This window comes from Perissodus microlepis, chromosome 7 (genome assembly GCF_051167445.1).
Source record: "Perissodus microlepis isolate ML-2025 ecotype Zambia chromosome 7, ASM5116744v1, whole genome shotgun sequence".
NCBI lineage: Eukaryota > Metazoa > Chordata > Actinopteri > Cichliformes > Cichlidae > Perissodus > Perissodus microlepis.
This window is the reverse complement of record NC_140467.1, coordinates 13,769,616-13,788,326: the sequence shown is the minus strand read 5'-3', so window position 1 is coordinate 13,788,326 and position 18,711 is coordinate 13,769,616. Positions and strand designations below refer to the sequence as shown.

The 18,711-nt window shown below is 38.6% G+C and overlaps 1 protein-coding gene across 2 annotated transcripts; it reads right to left on the bottom strand.

Annotated features, from left to right (window-relative positions):
- Window positions 1–7: 7 nt before the first annotated feature.
- incenp (inner centromere protein) lies at window positions 8–17,568 on the bottom strand. Of its 2 annotated transcripts, XM_084933603.1 has the most exons (21): window positions 17,407–17,568; window positions 14,991–15,136; window positions 14,790–14,900; window positions 14,077–14,699; window positions 13,944–13,989; window positions 7,092–7,152; window positions 6,948–7,011; window positions 6,814–6,850; window positions 6,580–6,667; window positions 6,349–6,489; window positions 6,016–6,033; window positions 4,927–5,036; window positions 4,732–4,852; window positions 4,526–4,633; window positions 4,275–4,414; window positions 3,414–3,534; window positions 2,446–2,544; window positions 2,179–2,214; window positions 1,877–1,939; window positions 1,626–1,782; window positions 8–526 (listed from the first exon to the last, which is right to left on the bottom strand). In XM_084933603.1, exons 2-21 carry the CDS (start codon window positions 15,125–15,127, stop codon window positions 354–356), a joined length of 2,454 nt encoding a protein of 817 aa, XP_084789729.1. In that variant the 5' UTR covers window positions 15,128–15,136; window positions 17,407–17,568; the 3' UTR covers window positions 8–353. The 2 variants fall into 2 exon arrangements, with proteins under 2 accessions (XP_084789729.1, XP_084789730.1); XM_084933604.1 differs by lacking the exon at window positions 6,016–6,033.
- Window positions 17,569–18,711: the final 1,143 nt, after the last annotated feature.

The window sequence follows — 18,711 nt, the reverse complement described above, 5'->3', positions numbered from 1 at the left end:
GACAAAATCCTTTTACAGCACATACCTTTAATAGAGCAAGTTTGACATACCAGAGTGAAGAAAACAACCATAAATATTATAAAAGAGATTCTGCTTTACTGTCCAGCAAAATCAACCATCACCATTGTTATTCAGTTAACCTGCTTTTAATTTACAAGCCAAAGCAAAACAGTTACATCTCTAAAAGCTAAACAAACCACAGATATAAAAACCTACTCAGACATAAAGATGTGAAACACAAACATACATTTAAAAAGAACATTCAGAAAAACAAAACAAATGACTTTATTTGAAACAGATTTTCAGAATTTTAACTATACAGCAGTTTATACATCTGTATGAGTGTACAGATGTTACTTTCCAGCTGGAGGTGAGTGCCACACTGCAGAGCTGGTACGTTTAAAATATCTGGGCTTGCTCTTGTAAAAGATGTTTTCCAGTCGTGGTGACTCGATTGCTCCAAAGAAAGAGTCCAAATCAGGAGGGTTGAAGTATTGCTTCATTATTATCTGCTGCAGATTGGGACCTGGAAGAGAGAGAGAGAACACAAACAGGTCTGTTTAGGGGCTTTAAATAGCATGCAATATCCACAAACACATGTGGGTTTAGCTCAGTTTGGTAGGGGTGTAAAATTGTGACGTAGAGACCAGAACTGTGATACAAATGTCTGAAATATCTTATCATGGTTCAAGTTTCCTGTAGTGTCATACCTAGGATTCGTCATCCCAAGTTAAAGTGTGCTAATATCATGGGAGCCATTACATTTCAAGTTCAGTCAGGAAATGAAATTATATTTGTGATCAAGTAATCAGTTGTCCAACAGATCTCAGCAGATTTCTGCCTCTCCCTATTGAAGAGACTTCTTCCTCTTCACTGGTGCCAAGTGTTTGCTCAACAAATGTTTGGTTTTTTTTGTTTTGTTTTTGTGGTTAGTATTTATTCGTTTGTGCTCTGCCCAACTGGGAATGAAACGCTTGGACCAGCTGGCTGTTCTGGGTGCAGAACACATGGAAACGTGGAAGTTACAGAGTGCCCTCTGGTGGCCAAACTATACAATCTTAACCACTGTAAATGTTTACATTGCACATGTGCAGGTATGGCCAAAATCTCATATCCCAATAACAATATACATCACAAAATAGTGCCTTTCTAAATTCTGTGAATCTCGGGCACCTCAACTTGTCTCAGATTTTCAAAGCAGGGTCTTAAAAAACCATCATGGTGCTGGGCCATTTCATTTCACCAGCAATTCCCTAAATTTAGGCTCAGAGTTTCAGCCTAAACTTAGGGGGAAAAGAAGGAAAACCCCAAACGGCAGGCATGGTGAAAAAAAAAAAAATAAAAAAAATAATAATAATAATAATAATAATAATTCTCTCCGTCTTCCTGAGGCAAACACAAATTCAGGCTTGGTGACCCAGATAGAGGAGAGTTCGAGTTCATGGAGGTTACAGTATTTCTTTTACTGGAGCTGTGTAGTAGCAGTAGTAGGACTCCATGGTGAATTTTGAGCTTAGTATGAATCCACCGTAACAATTTGAGACAATCAATTATAACTGAGCTGGATTAACGAGTAACACATAAGCACTTTAGGTATACTGAAGAGTTAAGAGATCATTAAATACCTTCTGCCCAGGATGGAATAGGCTTCCTTGGTGCAGACTCGTCATCAGTAGAGTCATCACTGTTTTGGTCCATCCCATAGTCTTCTGGATTTTTGGACAAAATCAAAGGCTTATCTCCACCCTTTGGCGTGATGGCATATGACTGTGGTGAGGAGTGCTGCAGAAAGAGAAGGAGGGAAAAAAAAAAATCATTTAGTCTTTGTTTAGAATAAATATACGTGTGTTAAAAATAAATAAAAACAATCACATACCTCAATATCAACAGTCACGTTGAGATCACCACCTTTTCCTACAGGTGTGCTCATTACTGAGCGCTGAACAGTTCAAGAAAATTGGGAAATTACACGTTAATTTACACCCTTTGAAACATTATAAAGGTTTGCTACTGAGAAACTGAATTAAATGCTAATCTATTACCTTTGTCTGAGACACACACACACACACACACACACACACACACACACACACGCGCGCGCGCTTAAGGCTTCAGATGAAGAGACATGGTATGATGTACAAAATCTAATGTAAAAAGTATAATATCTATTGTTATTACCTCAATATCCACAGTCACATTTAGGTTAGCAGCAGTCTGTATTGCATGGGGAGAGGGAAAAGGAAATTTAATAAGGTTTAGGGAGAAAAAAAAAAAAAAACAAAAAAAAAACCCTTAAAAGCGGTTTCATTTGAAATATTTTTGTTGACTATATGATCTCAAATAACAGAACGCATAGAAACACAGGAAATGTTTCTGTAGTTTGGGTTTGCTCCCCAGTTTGTACCAATGTTAAGATGTCTCGATGAACTGAAGGTTTTGCTGTACCTGTGTTTTAGCAGCCTCTTGAGCAGCAGCGTCCCTCTGCTTAGCAGCTTCCAGCTCTTTAGCAGCTTTCTCTTTTGCTGCCAGCCTTTGCTGCTCCTCCTAGTGGAAGAAAAACCAGACAGCTGAGCAGCTGCAGTCACAAACAGCTGCTGACTGATGTCCTCATACATTAAGTTAATGAGATTACCACGTGTTGAGTTTTTATGAGAAGAGAAAACTTTCCGAATCATTTTCTGAAAGAGTCCTGCTAATTAACATCTGCTGAAGTGGATCCCCATCAAACACCGTGAATGAGAAGCTCTAGCATAGACAGCGGAGAACCTGCTGCAGTCTTTACACACCTCACTGACCATGACATCAAATGCAAGAAAGCCACAGACTTGCATGTTTCTGCCACACTGGTTATGTGTGCACTTTCACCGTTCAGTACTTTAGGACTAAACATTGAAGTAAATCTGATTTCCTTTGCTCTGCTAAATTGAAAGTACCTGAAGTAATTTTCTCTGCCACATACAAAAATGAGCTGAAATACTGAAGCCACTGACAAGTGAACTGTGATGCTGCATCACATTGCTTTGCTGGGAAAGCACCCAGCAATACCACATATTGGTACATACACCACAGAAAAAACAAACACCACCACATAGGTTCACATTAGGACCAATACCTTATAGTTTGGGCCAATTAAAATGGTGCTTGTAATATGCATTATCAGGGATCGTAACATCTAGTCCTTTTATTTAATAATGCTGCTAATAATAATAACAACAACGCACAGACTCACATCTTTAATTTCAGGGTATTCACACCCATGTTTCCTAATCATCTGAATCAAGTTCTATTTTTTGTTTTTAAATATCAAGCCCAAACATGGGGAATTCCACTCAACACACTCCTAATAAGAGAAATAAAAAGTAACTATTGCGAGTGCTCAAACATCAAGTTTTGTTTGAAATTCCGTTTCTTACCAGTTTTCTTTTTTCCTCGAGTGCCTTCCTTTTCTCCTCGAGTTCCCTCATCTCTTTCTCTCTCGCTGCTCTCTCAACTTCACGCTGCAGAGCAAGAGCTTTTTCTTTCTCCACTCGCTCTCTGCAAGCACAAACATCACATCAACTTTAAAAACAAAATCCAAAAACAAAACCTGGAGTGAAATCGCATCCTTTTCTTACAGGCTTTAACAATCTTTTTTGTTTGTTAATTCAGGTAATTAACACACTTTAGGTATGGTGTTTTGTATATACACTACTCCTCCACATCACTGATCACAGTTTCCTGTTAACTGTTTCCATCTGTGAGGGACAGAGAGTAATAAAGGACAATTTATGGATGATTGGAAAGTGAGAAATCTATTAATCATTTGAAATTCACATTGTTTAAGTCCTACTTCGCAGAGCAAAAAGTTTCCAGTGCAGCAGGATGATATCAGAGCCACCACAGCTCTTAGCACTAAAGTTAACAATAGCCTTTTAAGCTAAACATCTGGAGTTATATTTGTAACGGTGACTGTTAATGTTAACAACTGTGGATATATTTTATCTGATAAGCCCAAGTAACAGGTGTCCTTAAATTGGCAGTGGGGTCATTTATAATATGGAGCAGACTGGTTGTATAGCCAAACAAGAGAAAAGACCCCGGTCCTTTCTCTTTTTGGGGTTACATTTTCAGTTTAACTACAGTTTAAGAGGAAAAAAAAACGTTACAGTTAGTGGATTCTTAGAAAAGCCAATCAAAACCTAACAGTACTAATATATGCTCTTGTTTAATCAGGACCACATATTATTCTTCTGTATTCCTGTATACTGTGAGAAGTATTGAAATCATCATATGACCTTTCCGCAGCAGCTTGCCGTTCCCTCTCCAGCTCCCTTTCCCTCTCGCGTTCTTGCTCCCTCTTCAGCTCGAGAGCTTTAAGAGCCTCTTCCTCAGCCTTCTTCTTGGCCAGCAACTCTTGCTGTCGCTTTTCTTCCTCCTGATTTAAAAAAAACAAACAAACAAACATGCATGCAGTATAAGAAAATATAGTGCCTTTAACCCTCTGCACAAGAGCTGTAGTGCCAATACTCCACAAAAAGCAAATAACCTGCTGAATCTTCTTCTTTCTGGCCTCCTCTTCCATTTTCCTCTTCTGTTCTAGCTCCTCTTGACGCTTCAAGGCCGCTTTCTTCTTGGCCTTCTCCTCCGCCACGCGCTGCATGAATGTGTAGAATGGGAAAGACCGAGCAAACGTGAGTTGGTTTCTTTTAAAGCTGAATATACAGATTCAGGCCCAACAGAGCTGTTGCATACCTTATCATTTTTCTCATCAATCTGAGCCATTTTTTGCTCAATCTTTTTCTTCTTCTCTTCCTCCCTCTGCTCCTCTTTTACTTTGGCCTCAAAGACTCTTCTTAACCTCTCATCCCTCTTCCTAGAAGACGATGTTAGAAGTTAATTAAAAGAAATTTAAGTTGTGCCTTCGATTCTGAAATGTGCATGGTTAACCTTTTAAGTTCCTCCTGTTTCCTCTTCTTATCCTCTTCCATTTTCCTCATCCTTTCCTCCTCTTGCTCCTGCTTCTTTTTAAGCGCTTCAAGTTTGTTGCGCTCTTTTGTCTGAGAATATAGAACAAAGAGGTTACAAATTAAGTAGATTTTCAAATAAAAACCTCATCCTGTCACAAAGAAATATGATCAAGATGCTGTAAGGTGAAAAGGTGGCAAACAATCATAAAATTAAAAAAAATAAAATAAAATTAAGGGGGGGGAAGCCCCCTACAAAAATAAAGCAAAAATCCATCCAAAATGCCAGTTTCATGGTCTCTAAAAGGTTCCGTTAAATCAAATGTGCAAATTAAAATAAGGAAACTATGCATTAGCCTTTAGTGTTGTGGACCTGCCTGGGTAAATGGAAATTGCCTATGATCCAAGTTCAACACAAAAAGAAGTAAAGCCATGAGGAAAAACCACCAAGTGCACAAACACAGCACTGTACAAATCCCAAAAGTAGCTGAATAAGATTACAGGTTATTGTTAGACTCAATCGAGCTCCCATAAAGAGAACTTCACCCCCAGTGCGATATACTTCCCCAGTTTTAGCTTAATCCACAAACAGGTCAATCACATTCCAAAGAAAATAAATAAAAAGCTTAGGTTAAGATGGATTTCTACTTTATGATGAAATAATGTCTCAAAGTCGACACTGAGATTACCAAAGCTATTTAAAGTGATTTGATTTCTGTTAGCTTACGACATGACAAACAAAGACCATTAGTGACCCGTGAGATCAGGCTGATGAAATGTTTACAGAGCAGCCCCTTCCACACACGGCCGCTGTGAAACAAATGCATTTGATAAGCTTCAGGTTGTTTACATGCAGGTCGATCTCATGCCCATAAAAAGTGCAGCGCAGAGTCCACCTTTACATTTAGTACTTGACTTTTTATTTAAACACCCAAATGTCATGCCAGTGGGAAAGAGGCTTGGATGGGGAAAGTGCTAAATGAGTACAAGTTTAATCAAGTCACACAATGGGAATATTAAACACCAGCAATGCCCAAAAACAAAGTGCTTCGATGTTTGACATTACACTTACCACTATGCTAGTGTTGAACTGAGGAGAGGAGAAAGCACATCCAAATAAGGTCCGCATAATTCATACCAGACCACAAATATGACCCGCAACATTTATGAAGTGTGTTTTTTTGTTTTTATTTGTCCCCCCACATTTTAAGCTCCCATAAGTTTCTCAAATACATACAAGATTTAGGTTTATGGGATGCTCACTGATGAAAGGACCTTTTCACATTAGTCAGATTAAAAGTGACTGAATGCAACTTTAAATTCACTGCAACACTGACTATACCGAGCATGTGGAGAGAAGCTGGTACATATTAAATAATGCTACCTTGCAGCGTGTGAAGCTTACCTTAGGATCAATCCTCAGAGGAGTGTTGTGTTTGATGAAGGACTTGATCACTGCGGTCCGGCCGACTGAATTCGGAGTCATCATCAGCATCTGATTCTTTTGGACGGTGTGTAGAAAAGACTTCATGTGGGGTTTGATTGCCTGTTCATCCAGAGCAAACAAAAGTGTCAAACCTTAAGAAATCCACTTAAAATATGAAAATGTCCATCAACCATATTAAGAGCTTCTTACACTTTGACTTTTCTTGGGAGGAGAGCACCTCTTTGTCGGACTTTCATCTATAGTATCAGGTGCTTTACGCTTAGTGCTGCGACTTGACCTTTAAAAAAAATAAAAAATTAATTAATAAAAAAACAAACAAAAAACCCCCCCACACAACACAGGTAGAAAAAAAAAATAAAAACACAATTCATTTAGTTTTTCCTGTAAATGTGCTCTTTATCACAGCAGTCATATAGCACCCACCTCCGAACTGGCAGCAAATTCAGCTTCTCAGTGACAACTGAAAGAAAACAATGTTTTCAGTGCAAATAAGTCTCAAATGAAATGACATTTAGACTAAAAAAAAAAAATATTGTATTTGTTAATAGTTTCCATACTTGCTCTGTTAGGTGAGTTTGCAGCCACGGAACGAGTGATGCGCACGAGAGACTGTTGTATACCCTGGTTATCAAATGTTGATCATTAACACAACTCTACTTCAAAGTTACTGCTTTGATTATTAAAAGGCTCTATGTACATACCTCTGGAGTTCGCTGAGATTTCTGAGGTCCAGCATTATCCACAGATACAGCGTCTGACAGCCTATAGGAGCGAATAAACAAACATCACACTTTATTAGCACTGTTCGTGCAAGTTGGAGTGAAGCAGACTGTGAAGTGGGTTTTTTTTTGTTTTGTTTTTTTTAAACAGGTTTGCTTTACTTCCAAGCCTTCAGCATGAAAGCCATCAACGCAAAGAGACATTTGGTTAAGATAGCTCTATTCAATGCGTTTCGTTGCCTTTCCAGAACCTCGCACCATCAAACAACTGAATACTATAAAATCTGATAAATATTCTTATTTAGTCACTAAAAGTAAAACAGAACAGCCAGTCAGGATCTTCTGCAGACCTCTGAGGTAGCTGCAATATAAACTATTCAAATACTTCTACTTTGCACTACGACATTGTAGAAGTTTTTTTTTTTTTTTTACTTTTTATTTTGTACTTTTTCCAATTTTATAGTACATGCAAACAAAAACACGAAAAAAAAAAAAAAAAAAGAACACAAAAGAAACAAACCAAAAAAAAAAAAAAAAAAAAATGGGGAGAGGTCCCTGCCCTATAGGGCTGAGTGAGTCTTATAGGCTATCCATTTTGTCCACTGTTTTCGGTGTTTGTCAGATTTCAGTCTCAAAGTGTAGGTCATTTTCTCCATTATATACATGTCCTCGATTACATCAGTCCATTCTTCCAATTTTAAAGGGTCACTTTTCAGCCAGTTTTTTGTTATTACCTTTTTGCTTGACAACATAATTTTAAACAAGTAATGGTCCTCCTTTCTTACATTTTCCCATATTCCAAAATACATTACTCGTGCCTCACACAGCACGTCATACCCCAGCACTTTCGTCATTGTTACCGCAATGCTTTCCCAGTAAGGTTTGATATTTTTACATTTCCAAAACACATGAGAATGATTGGCGTCCCAGTCTCCACATAATCTCCAGCATTGTTGGGGTGTTTTCAGCTGCTTGCTTTTGATATAAGGAGTAATAAAGAACCTAATCACATTTTTCCAGCCATATTCTCAGCTAGTGGAATTATGCTGTGTGAGACATACGGATCGCCAGTCATCCTCTGACAACTCAAGATGTAATTCCGATTCCCACTTTTGTTTGATATATAATGTTTCATTCCTATTCAAATTTTGCAGGCCATTATATAATTTCGATAAAATTCTTGATGGAGGATTTTTATATGCACCTGTTATTATTTCTATTATATGGCTTCCTTCTCTCAAGAACTTCTTCCTAATTTCTGTATTGTAAAAATGTCTTAATTGAAAATACCTAAATAAATCTGACTTATCCAGTCCAAATTGTCTCTGTAGATTCTCGAAGGATTTGAATGTTGTCCCGTCTATTAATGTACACATTGCTGTAATTCCTTTATTGACCCATCTTAAAAATGTACTATCCCATTGTCCACTTTGGAATTTTCGAGAATATGCAGGCCAAATCAGCAATTTACAGTCTTCTATAATTCTATATTTCTTCACTATAATCCACCAGAGTTTAATAGTGAATTCAGTAATGAGATTTGTGTTCGTAGACTGGATAGTTTCTTCTCCCAATCTTGCTTGTGGATGACATGATAAGCAATAATTTATCTCCATATGCTTCCATTTTGAGGTGTAATCCGGTGAACACCAGTAAACAATATATCTCAGCTGGGCTGCATAGAAATATTCCTTGAAATTCGGGAGGGCAAGTCCTCCTTTTTCTTTTCTTAATTGGAGTATTTTAAATCTTATTCTTGGCTTTGTCCCTTTCCAAATAAATCTACTAACTAATTTATCCCATCTACCAAATTGTGCATCTGGTATATGGACTGGCAATGAAGTGAATAGATACAGTAGTCGAGGAAGCACATTCATTTTTATTACCTCTATTCTTGAGCTAAGGTCCATGACAAGCGGAGCCCATTTAATCAAATCTTTTTGGATTGTATTACTAATCTTTACATAATTTGCCTCGTATAGTGTACTTATTTCACTAGTTAGACACCTAAATATTTGATCTTATTTGAGTCCCATTTTAGTTTATATTCGTTTTGAATTGATTCTTTGGGGAAATAATTCAGACAGAGTACTTGAGTCTTTACGATATTTAATTTATATCCTGAGTTTTTGCCAAAATATTTTAATGCTTTAATCAACCGAGGAAAGGTCGTGTCAGGATCCTGTAGGTATATAATTATATCATCTGCAAAGAGACCTATTCGTTGTTCAATTTTAGAAACTAAAACCCCTTTTAAGTCTGCACTTTGTCGTATATACTGAGCCAAAGGCTCGATATACAGAGCAAAAAGGGCTGGACTCAGGCAGCAGCCCTGCCTGGTTCCTCTGAAGAGCTCAAAACTGTCTGTCAGGTCCCCATTTATTTTAACTCTAGCCAATGGCCTGTGGTACAAGGATTGTATACACTTGATGAAGATACTGTTAAAGCCCATTCTCTTCAAAACAGCAAAAAGAAATATCCAAGAGACTCTATCGAAGGCCTTTTCAGCATCTAAGCTCACTAAGGCTGTTGGGATTTTCTCTTTATTAACTTCATTAATTATATGCAATGTGCGTCGTATATTATCTTGTGTCTGTCGCCCCTTAATGAACCCTGTCTGGTCTTCATCCACCAGATCTGGGAGAAACAGCTCTAAGCGTCTTGTGATTATGGATGTAAATAATTTATAATCCACATTTAAAATAGAGATTGGGCGATAAGAGTCAGTTTTCCTTGTTTTTACCTTCTTTTGGTAAGACTGATATAATGGCCTCTTTCCAAGAGGGTGGAGTTTTAGCGTGTTTCAATGTCCAGTTAAAGGAATCTATCAAAATAGGAGCCAAAACCTCTTTAAAAGTCTTATACCAATCATTGGGATACCCATCACTCCCTGGACTTTTATTAGATTTCAATCTCCTTATTGCCTTATCCAGTTCTTCTTAGTGATTGGTTTAGTTAAAAATTCATTTTGAGTTGTCCCAATAGAAGGAAGGTCTAACTGATCCAAGTACTCTTCAATTTCTTGTCTGTTTTTCTGGTCGGGTTGATTATACAATGTTTTATAATATTTTTGAAAGGCATTTTTTATCTGTATTGGTTCATATAATAGTTCCTTGGTGTTTGGATCTCTAATCTTATTAACTGCATTACTTAATTGTATTGATTTTAACCGTTTAGCCAGTACTTTGGAACCAGACTCATAAAATGTTTTGTGAATCTCAGTTTCTTTTCCATTTCCTCCATAGACAGATCGCTTAGTTGTTTTCTTACATCTTTAATGCTTTCAGCCAAGTCGGCACTCAAATCTGTATGCTGTTTTTTTTCTAAATCCCTTAATTGTTGTTCTAATTTGAATTGTGTGAGCTTTTTCATTTTTTTGATATGGGTAGTCCTTGATATCAGATACCCTCGAATTACTGCTTTAACAGTATCCCAAATTATTGTTGGATCCATCTGTTCATCCTTGTTGTCAGCAATACAGACTTGTAATTCTTTTTTAATCTCTTGTACCACAGATTCATTGTTAAGAACACCAGTATTTAATTTCCACAATGATTTCTTATTCTGATTATATAAGTGAATAGTCAAGTGTATGGCGTTGTGATCTGACAGATCAGCTATACCGATATTACACTCTATGACTCTATGTTTATCCCTTCTATTTATCAAAAAGAAATCTATCCTCGAGTGTACCTTATGGGCTACTGAAAAATGTGTATAGTCCTTCTCCAGAGGGTGTAATTCTCTCCATACATCGCAAAGATCCACTTCCTTTATAAGTAAATTAAGAGCCTTGGATTTATTATTTTTGCGTCTTTTTAAGCTTGTAGTATCTTTAGTATGATTTAATACACAGTTCCAGTCACCCCCACATATCAAAGTCCCTTCACTAAAACTAATAATTTTTTCAGATAGTTTTTGATAGAATTTTGGGTTGCCCTCTGGAGGGGCATACACATTTATCAGAGATACCACATTATTATTAATCCTCCCTTTAACAGCAACATATCTACCATCCTTGTCACAGACTTCCTCTAGCATTTCAAAATTTACCGTATTAGAAATTAAAAAGTTATAACTCCTCTTCGTCTGCTATTCTTACATGAGCTGTAAAAGGAATTTACATAGCCAAACTTTTTAAATTTTTCATGTTCTTCTTTTGACATGAGTTTCTTGAATGAATATAATCTGCGCCTTGTGTCGTTTCAATTTAGATAACAACCTACTCCTTTTAACCAGATTCCCCAGACCGTTGATATTGATTGAGATAATGTTTATTTTACCTACACCACTCATGACTTGTACAATGTGCAGTAACCATCCCCTCAAATTTGAAAAAGAAAAAAAAAAAAAAAAAGAAAACACAATATTACTAAACATAAAACAAAAAATAATCAAAAACTTGCAACTCCCAATTAGTAGGAAAAAAAACAATCTCCCACCATGACCCCGTTGGTAGGTCTAGGGTAAAAACCTCCATAAAGGAAGGGCCCTATAAAAAGTTTGAAAACTGAAAATATTGTTCCCATCTTATAGTCCAACGTATTTACCTCCATCCGGTGTTGCTCCTCCCGTTCTTTGAATTGATGAGGCAACCCTGTAGTATTCTGATCAGTAGCAGGGGAGAGATGTCCCCCGAACTAATCAACATTTCTCTGAAATTCCTCCAGCTTTTTTTTAGCTCTCTGCCCCGGGGAGGTAATTTGCTCTCGACGGGAAATTGGGACCCGTTTCCACTCTTGACACCTTCTAATTAGCGCGTCCTCCTCCTCAGATACCGCTGGGATCTGTACATCATATCCCCGCCTCTGCAACTCCAAAGCCGCATCTCGTGCATTGCTGTAGTTTCTGACTCCGTCTCGCCAATGGATCCGCATGCTCGTGTAGGGAGTTTGGAAGCGCACACCCGCGTCCTTTAATATCCGTTTAACTTCTCTGTATTGTTTGCGCTTTTGGACAATATCTGATGCATAATCATGATCAAAATAAATCTTGCCATTCACCTGGATTTGCTTCTTTTTCCAAGCTTCTCGAAGTATAAGTTCTTTCGTTGTGAATTCCTGGAAATTGATAAGAATCGGGCGTGGGAATTCTCCAGGGCGTGGTTTCTGTATGGGGATACGATGGACCCGCTGGATCTTGAGTTCCAGCCCATCTGGTATAGGTATTTCGTGCTGTAGCAACTCCGAAACAAAGTCTTGGACGGATCTCCCCTCGGCGCCTTCCTCCACTCCAAACAGGCGTATGTTATTTCTGCGGGATCTTGACTGTAGAGCCACCAGCTTGTTCTGAATAAATTTCTGTGTTTTCAAACTTTGGAGGAGCGCTTCAGTTAACTCCAGTGTCATGTCTTCTATATTTCCCACTCGGTCCTCAGCTACCCCCACTCTCTCCGACAGAGTTTTTATGTCCTCCTTTATCTTATCGAGTTTGCCGCCCAGTTCCTGCTGTAGCGTGTTGATGCCTTCTCTCAGCCTTTCGTTATCTTGTTTCATTTCTGATTTCAATGATTTGATAGCTTTTAATAACTCGCCAGCCGAGTCGCTAATTATACTGTCGGGCTCGTGCAATCTTGTCCTGTTGCATTGTTAGCATTTGTTTTTGCGGCTTTGTCATGTCCCCTTGGCATTTTGGCCTCCTTTTGCCTTATTCCTCACCAACTACGTTCGCCTTACTCGATTGAGTTGTCTGTTAACGAGTTTTCGGTGTTTTCTATTCCTGATTGTAGGGAGCAGCCACCAAATGCGTCCACTCATTCCGCCATGACACCCGGAAGTCCCGTGAAGTGTTTTTAAATAAAGGATTTTAAAGCCAAAATGGAAGCTGACATTCATCCAGAACAGGGACTTTAATATGGGTTAAATGTGTTTTTTTTATTCTGGATCTAATAAGACATCAAGCAGCTGAGTTTTCATGTAGACCAGACAGAGACTAGAGTAGTCAAGTCTGCTAGATGTAAAAGTGTGCATCGGTTTCTTAGAGTGCCTCAGAGACAGAAAAGGTCACATTTTAAGACTATTTTTAAAGTAATACAGTTAGAGCATGAGTATTTGGAAAAATGGCACTTCTTGTTGTTCTGGCTCTGTACACAACCACAGTGGATTTTTAAAAACAAATAAGATGTGATTGAAGTGCAGACTTTCAGCTTTAATGCAGGGGGTTTAACAAAGATTTTACTTTAACTGCTCGGGAATTACAGCTTTTTAGTTTTCACTTTTAGTTTTGCAACATTAGGCTGAGTCTGAGCACAGCCCTGTACACATCACAGTTCATCCTGCTACTTCATCAATAAACACATCAACAAATGACCTGGTTCCACTGGCAGACACTAGGCCCATGAGATAACACTACCTCCACCATGTCTGACAGATAATGTGGTATGCTTCAGTTTGGTTTCCCTCTTTCTCCATACTTTCTACTTCTCATCATTCTGGTACAAGTTTCTTGTTTTCACTTGTACAAAGAATTTCTTTCCAGACCTGAGCCAGCTCATTTAGATGATTTCTGGCAAAGTCTAATGTGGGCTTCCTGTTCTTGAGCATAATTTGTAGTTTGCATCTTGTACCAACTTTGTGTATTTACATTCATGAAGGCATCTGTTGATCACAGAACGTGACAATGAGATGTCTACCACCCTCAGCTGCATGAGCCCTAAAGTTAAATCCAACATCACTCCTAGGTTTCGTGCTTATTGGCTTTGGGTAAAGATTTAGTTTAAGGATCAGTAGATTCAAGAAGACCATTCAGAACTTTTTTTTTTTTTTTTTTTTTAAAGCTCCGTTACAAAACCATATCATTACGATTCCCATATCCTTTTTTTAAAATAACACTCACACTTCTTGGTTTTCCTTCTCCATTTCCTCCTCCACGCAAGAGTCATCTACAATAATAAAAAGTCAAACATTTCAAACAGCCCTTTAATAATTGGGAAATTAAGTAATTATAAGCAAACTAGTCCTTTTCTTACCACTAACTTTGGTGCTACATGTGGAGTTACCCGCACGAGTAGCTTTCCTCTTAAGCATGGAGCGGCGCGAGGAACGGCGGACAGATTCCTGAGTCATACTGTGCCGCAGGCCAGCCAGAGAGTGACGTAGCTTCAGGGAGCACTGCACAGAGCTGCGCCTTGAGGTTTGAGCAGATTCAGCTATTGCAATCTTAGCAGCTGTACGGCCAGGAGAGGGCTCAGGCTCTTTTGCAAGCTCAGCAGACAAGCGGTCTGCATGAGAGATGCTGACAACGGCTTCAGGTAAGGGAATCTTAAGAGACTCAGGAGGTGTGGCGTTGCCAACTGTGTCATCTGGTTTGACTTTAGCATCATTCACCTCCTTATTTTCAACCACCACCACCTCCTCCAGCATCTGCGTTTTGTTTCGCACTTCTTCAGCTTTATCGCTGTCATGAGGTGACTGGCTCTCATCATCTACCACCTCAGGCTTTGTCTGTTTGTTTCTGCGAGTGGTGCGTTTGGACTGTCCAGTGCTGCTGGTGTCAGAGGTGGAGACCTCAGAAATGGGATCCTCTTTAGCAGTGAATTGCAGTGATTTAACAGAAGAGCCACGAAGGTTACTGCGCCTTCCCTTTGAGTATCTAAGCAGGAAAGGATAACGTAAGAGTTACAAAAAAGGTACAGCACGCTTCAGACTGCCGTCACTAAAAACAGGAACTGATAAAACAAACCTTTGCTTTCCCTGATTTTCTTCTTGGTGACCCAAAGACACACGCTTCCTGCGACTGTTTTTCTTCTGTGATGGCGTTTTTGGCATCAACTCTGGTTCAGCATTAAAATCTCTGAAACAAAGAAAAGAAAGCACTCCATTAGAGAAAAATTAAACACATCTATAGAGTAGAGCTACATAGAAGAACATATTTATAGCCTACCTTGAGAACATGCGATTGGCTTCTTGTTGTATCTCCTCAAGCCAAACCATGTGGACATTATCGATTTCATTGATGATGTCTTGTGCTTTGGCACCTAACATCTGCGTGAGGGATCGCACTGATAGTACAGGGTTCATGGTGACGACCTGAGGCACAAAAAGCCGACAGAGTTCTGAGATCACAAGAATAGTTAAGACCCAATTTACAGGGGTATAAAAAGACTCATTTTTATCTTTTTTAGTGCCAAAATCAGCAGGGCTCTCCTAAAAATGTGTCTTTTCTTTAAGTGAGGTTAAATTGATATGGGGGAAAAAATGTAATGTACTGAAGGGTAATGTACTGAAGCTTCAGTACATTATTATCAAAGAGAGGAAAATGCAATATTTCCAAATCACGCTTATGTACAGTCACCTCCCAAACACCAGTTTTGAACTGGGGGAAAATTGAAAACCTTTTTGCTATGATCTTGCTTTCTTTTTCCCCTTGCAGTGGAGCCCCTTCTCCCCTCTCCAAGATTATGGATCAGCTGTTAAGAGTCACCTTAGTTTCAAGCAGCCCCACACGGAGCAACAGCTACAGTTTAGCTGAGAAAATAATTACTAATCTTAAAATTTTACCCATACCTTTTAAAGCATTAAATCACCTTATTCAAGGACTTATGAAGCCCTAATGTAGCTGGGAATCTACATAGTTCGTTGAATGGGGCACCATCAGCGTTTGAAATGTCCTTTTCAAAATAGCTTATTGAAAATGTTTCATATGCAGCAATGTTTTGTTTTTTTAAATCCTTCTCATTGTCTCAATATTTTTTGCATTTTGCATTTCTTTTCTTTGTTCTTGTTTGTAGTGTTTTTGTTTTGTTTTTTTAAATCAGTTTTAGGACGACATATTTAATTCCTTTATATGACACACCAATAAATAAAATGCACCAATATTATAATAAATGTCAATTGGTGAAAAATGGCTGGTCTGAGTATTTCAATAAACTGCAGATCTACTAACATAGAACGAAGAACAGAATAGCCTGAAAAAGAGAAATTATCTAGTGAGTGGCAGGTCTCTAGGTGACAATGCCTTGTTGATGCCAGAGGTTAGAAGAGGCTAGCCAGACTGGTTCAAGGTGATGGGAAGGCAAAGGTAACTCAAATAAACACTCATTACAATTACGACGTGGGAAACAAAAAAAAAAAAAAAAAAACATTTCTCAATGCCCAACTCATCCAGTGTTAAAGCAGATGCCGTACAACAACAGAAGACTACAGGGGGCCATTCCTGTCAGTTACAAAGAGGAAACAGAGGCGACACTTTCCACTGGATCACCACAAGTGGACAAAAGAAGACTGGAAAACCATTGCCTGATCAGATGAGTCAACAATTTCTGCTGCAACATTTGGATGATACAGTCAGAATCTTGTGAAAACAACTTGGAAGCACAAATCCATTGATGGTTCAGGCTGGTGAGGATATGGGGGATATTTTCTTGCCACACTTCACCCCGTTACCAGTTGCTTACAATTTCCATGCTTTTAAGGTCACAGTGTACTCCTCTTCTGACAGTGGTCACAAAGCTAAATTCATCTTAAACTTGTTTCTTGCACATGACAGTGAGTTCACTGCACTCAAACGGGCAAACAAGCAACAGATCTCAAACCTGTAGAGCATCTTAGTGATGTTGCTGAAGAGGAAATTCACATCATGGATCTGCAGCACCTGTGTTATGCTTTGAAGTCAGTGTGGACCAAGCTCTCTCAGCAATGTTTACAGCATCTTGTTGAATCTATGCTATAAAAAATTAAGGCAGCTCTGGGGGCAAACGTGGGTCCATCCCAGTACTAGCAAGATGTACCTAACAAAGTGGCCACTGAAAGTAAGTATTACACGGGTAATATCCGAACCAAATGTGCTTAAAAAGAAACCCCGGAGTTCCTTTAAAAGGATTAACGCACTAACCATTTTTTCATCTCAATAACCAATATCTATCGATCTTCCGCGACTACACTATATGACAATTAAGGTCGGTGGGTATTTAACAGCGTTGTCGACCAAGAGATTTGTTTTTAATATCTTATTGCAAACCTGGCATGTTGAGATACCATAAAAATAACATCATTACATGAGCTAAATATTCCAAAAGCACTGAATAATGTATTGAAGTGAACAAAATTAACACTGCCCAACATTTTCAAACGAACAAGCTAGGTTAGCTAACACAAAACACTTAAGACAGGGCACGCATATTATTTTAAATACTACTGTAAGACTGTTGCAACAGTAATTTTAAGACATCCGCATAACATAACACAACATCTTTATCGCGTTTTACTGATAGCTGCTCTGCCGTGTCCTAAAAGTACCACGTTTGCCAGCTAACGTTGATGACCTTAGCTAACATTGTCTATAATGTCAAAATATTTACCTTTGATGTTCGCGTTTCTGACGGCTCGTTCTTTTAAAAAGCTACATCAATTGTATACTTGCGTAAAAGACAAATTTGCTAAAACGAGGAGCTTCTCACTTTAATGAATACCCAAGAAGACAACAGCGACCCTACAAACTGTCCCGCTGAAACCGTTTATAGCTTGTTCAAACCTCTCCAGCCAATCATGAAGCGCTGTGACCCCGGGAGGAGTTCGATTTGTGGATTGGAATATTTGGATGGGCGGAGCTCACCCCGGTCAGAATAGCTGGGGATGAGGCGGAGTGCCGAAATTCGTGACACGAGAACTCAAATCGTGCGAACCCGAGCAGACGTTCAAGGCGGAGTTACTGCGCTGCCCAGATTTAAATGGACCAATCGGAGATCTGTCGTGGTCCGCCCCTCCAGCACTCAAACATGCAGGAATGACAGTGCAATATAACCAAAGTGGACCAGTTAGAGAAATGTATTTTATTCTTTGTTTCGTTCGTTTTTCTTTTTATTATTTAAAATCACGCTTGGAAACTGTGGGTTTAGAGTTCGGCTGGCTCTTATTGGTAAACATCTGGATGGAAAGTGTGGATGTGCTCAGTATCAGAAAAACCTAAGAATCTAGATGGTGTTGGATTATATAATAGTTTACCACAAGGGATTTGACGATGAAAGGGTAGAGGGTAGCAAGCACACACAACACAAGCACAGACTCTAGTGTGCCTAAATCAAGAAGACGACACAATTGTATTTCAAGTAAACAGTGATGACCTTCCTCTGGATTTTTTCCCCCCTGCAGACTGAAATAGTTTTCTCCTGTCAGGAAGCAAAGCTACAGGATGCTTGAAGTCATGAATCTCACAAAGTTCATGGTAGTCTGTAAGTCAAAGTAAACAGAAATGCATTGTGTACATACTCTTGTGCCCTCATCCTTCCAGTCATAAATAAAAGTCTATAATGCATTTTAATTATTGTAAATTGTTTAGTGTTTTGCTTTTTTGCATGGCATATCTAACTATAACTCTAATCATCTAACAGTGACCATTAAAAAGTGTGGATGTGCTTAGTGTCAGGCAAATTAACATAGTTCACTAAAACTTACTCCCTAAATTAGTCTTTTCTTAATGTAGTCAAAGGAGATGGTGCAAGTATTCATTATCCCCAAGTAGAGAGACACTAGGGAGTGTCACAATATTTTACACGGTGATAATGTATCAATACAAAGACACCAAATATCTATATCTCTTCAAATAAATTAAAATACTCTTCGAACACGCACAACATCTCCTGAGGAACCTTGGAAGAGCAAATTTA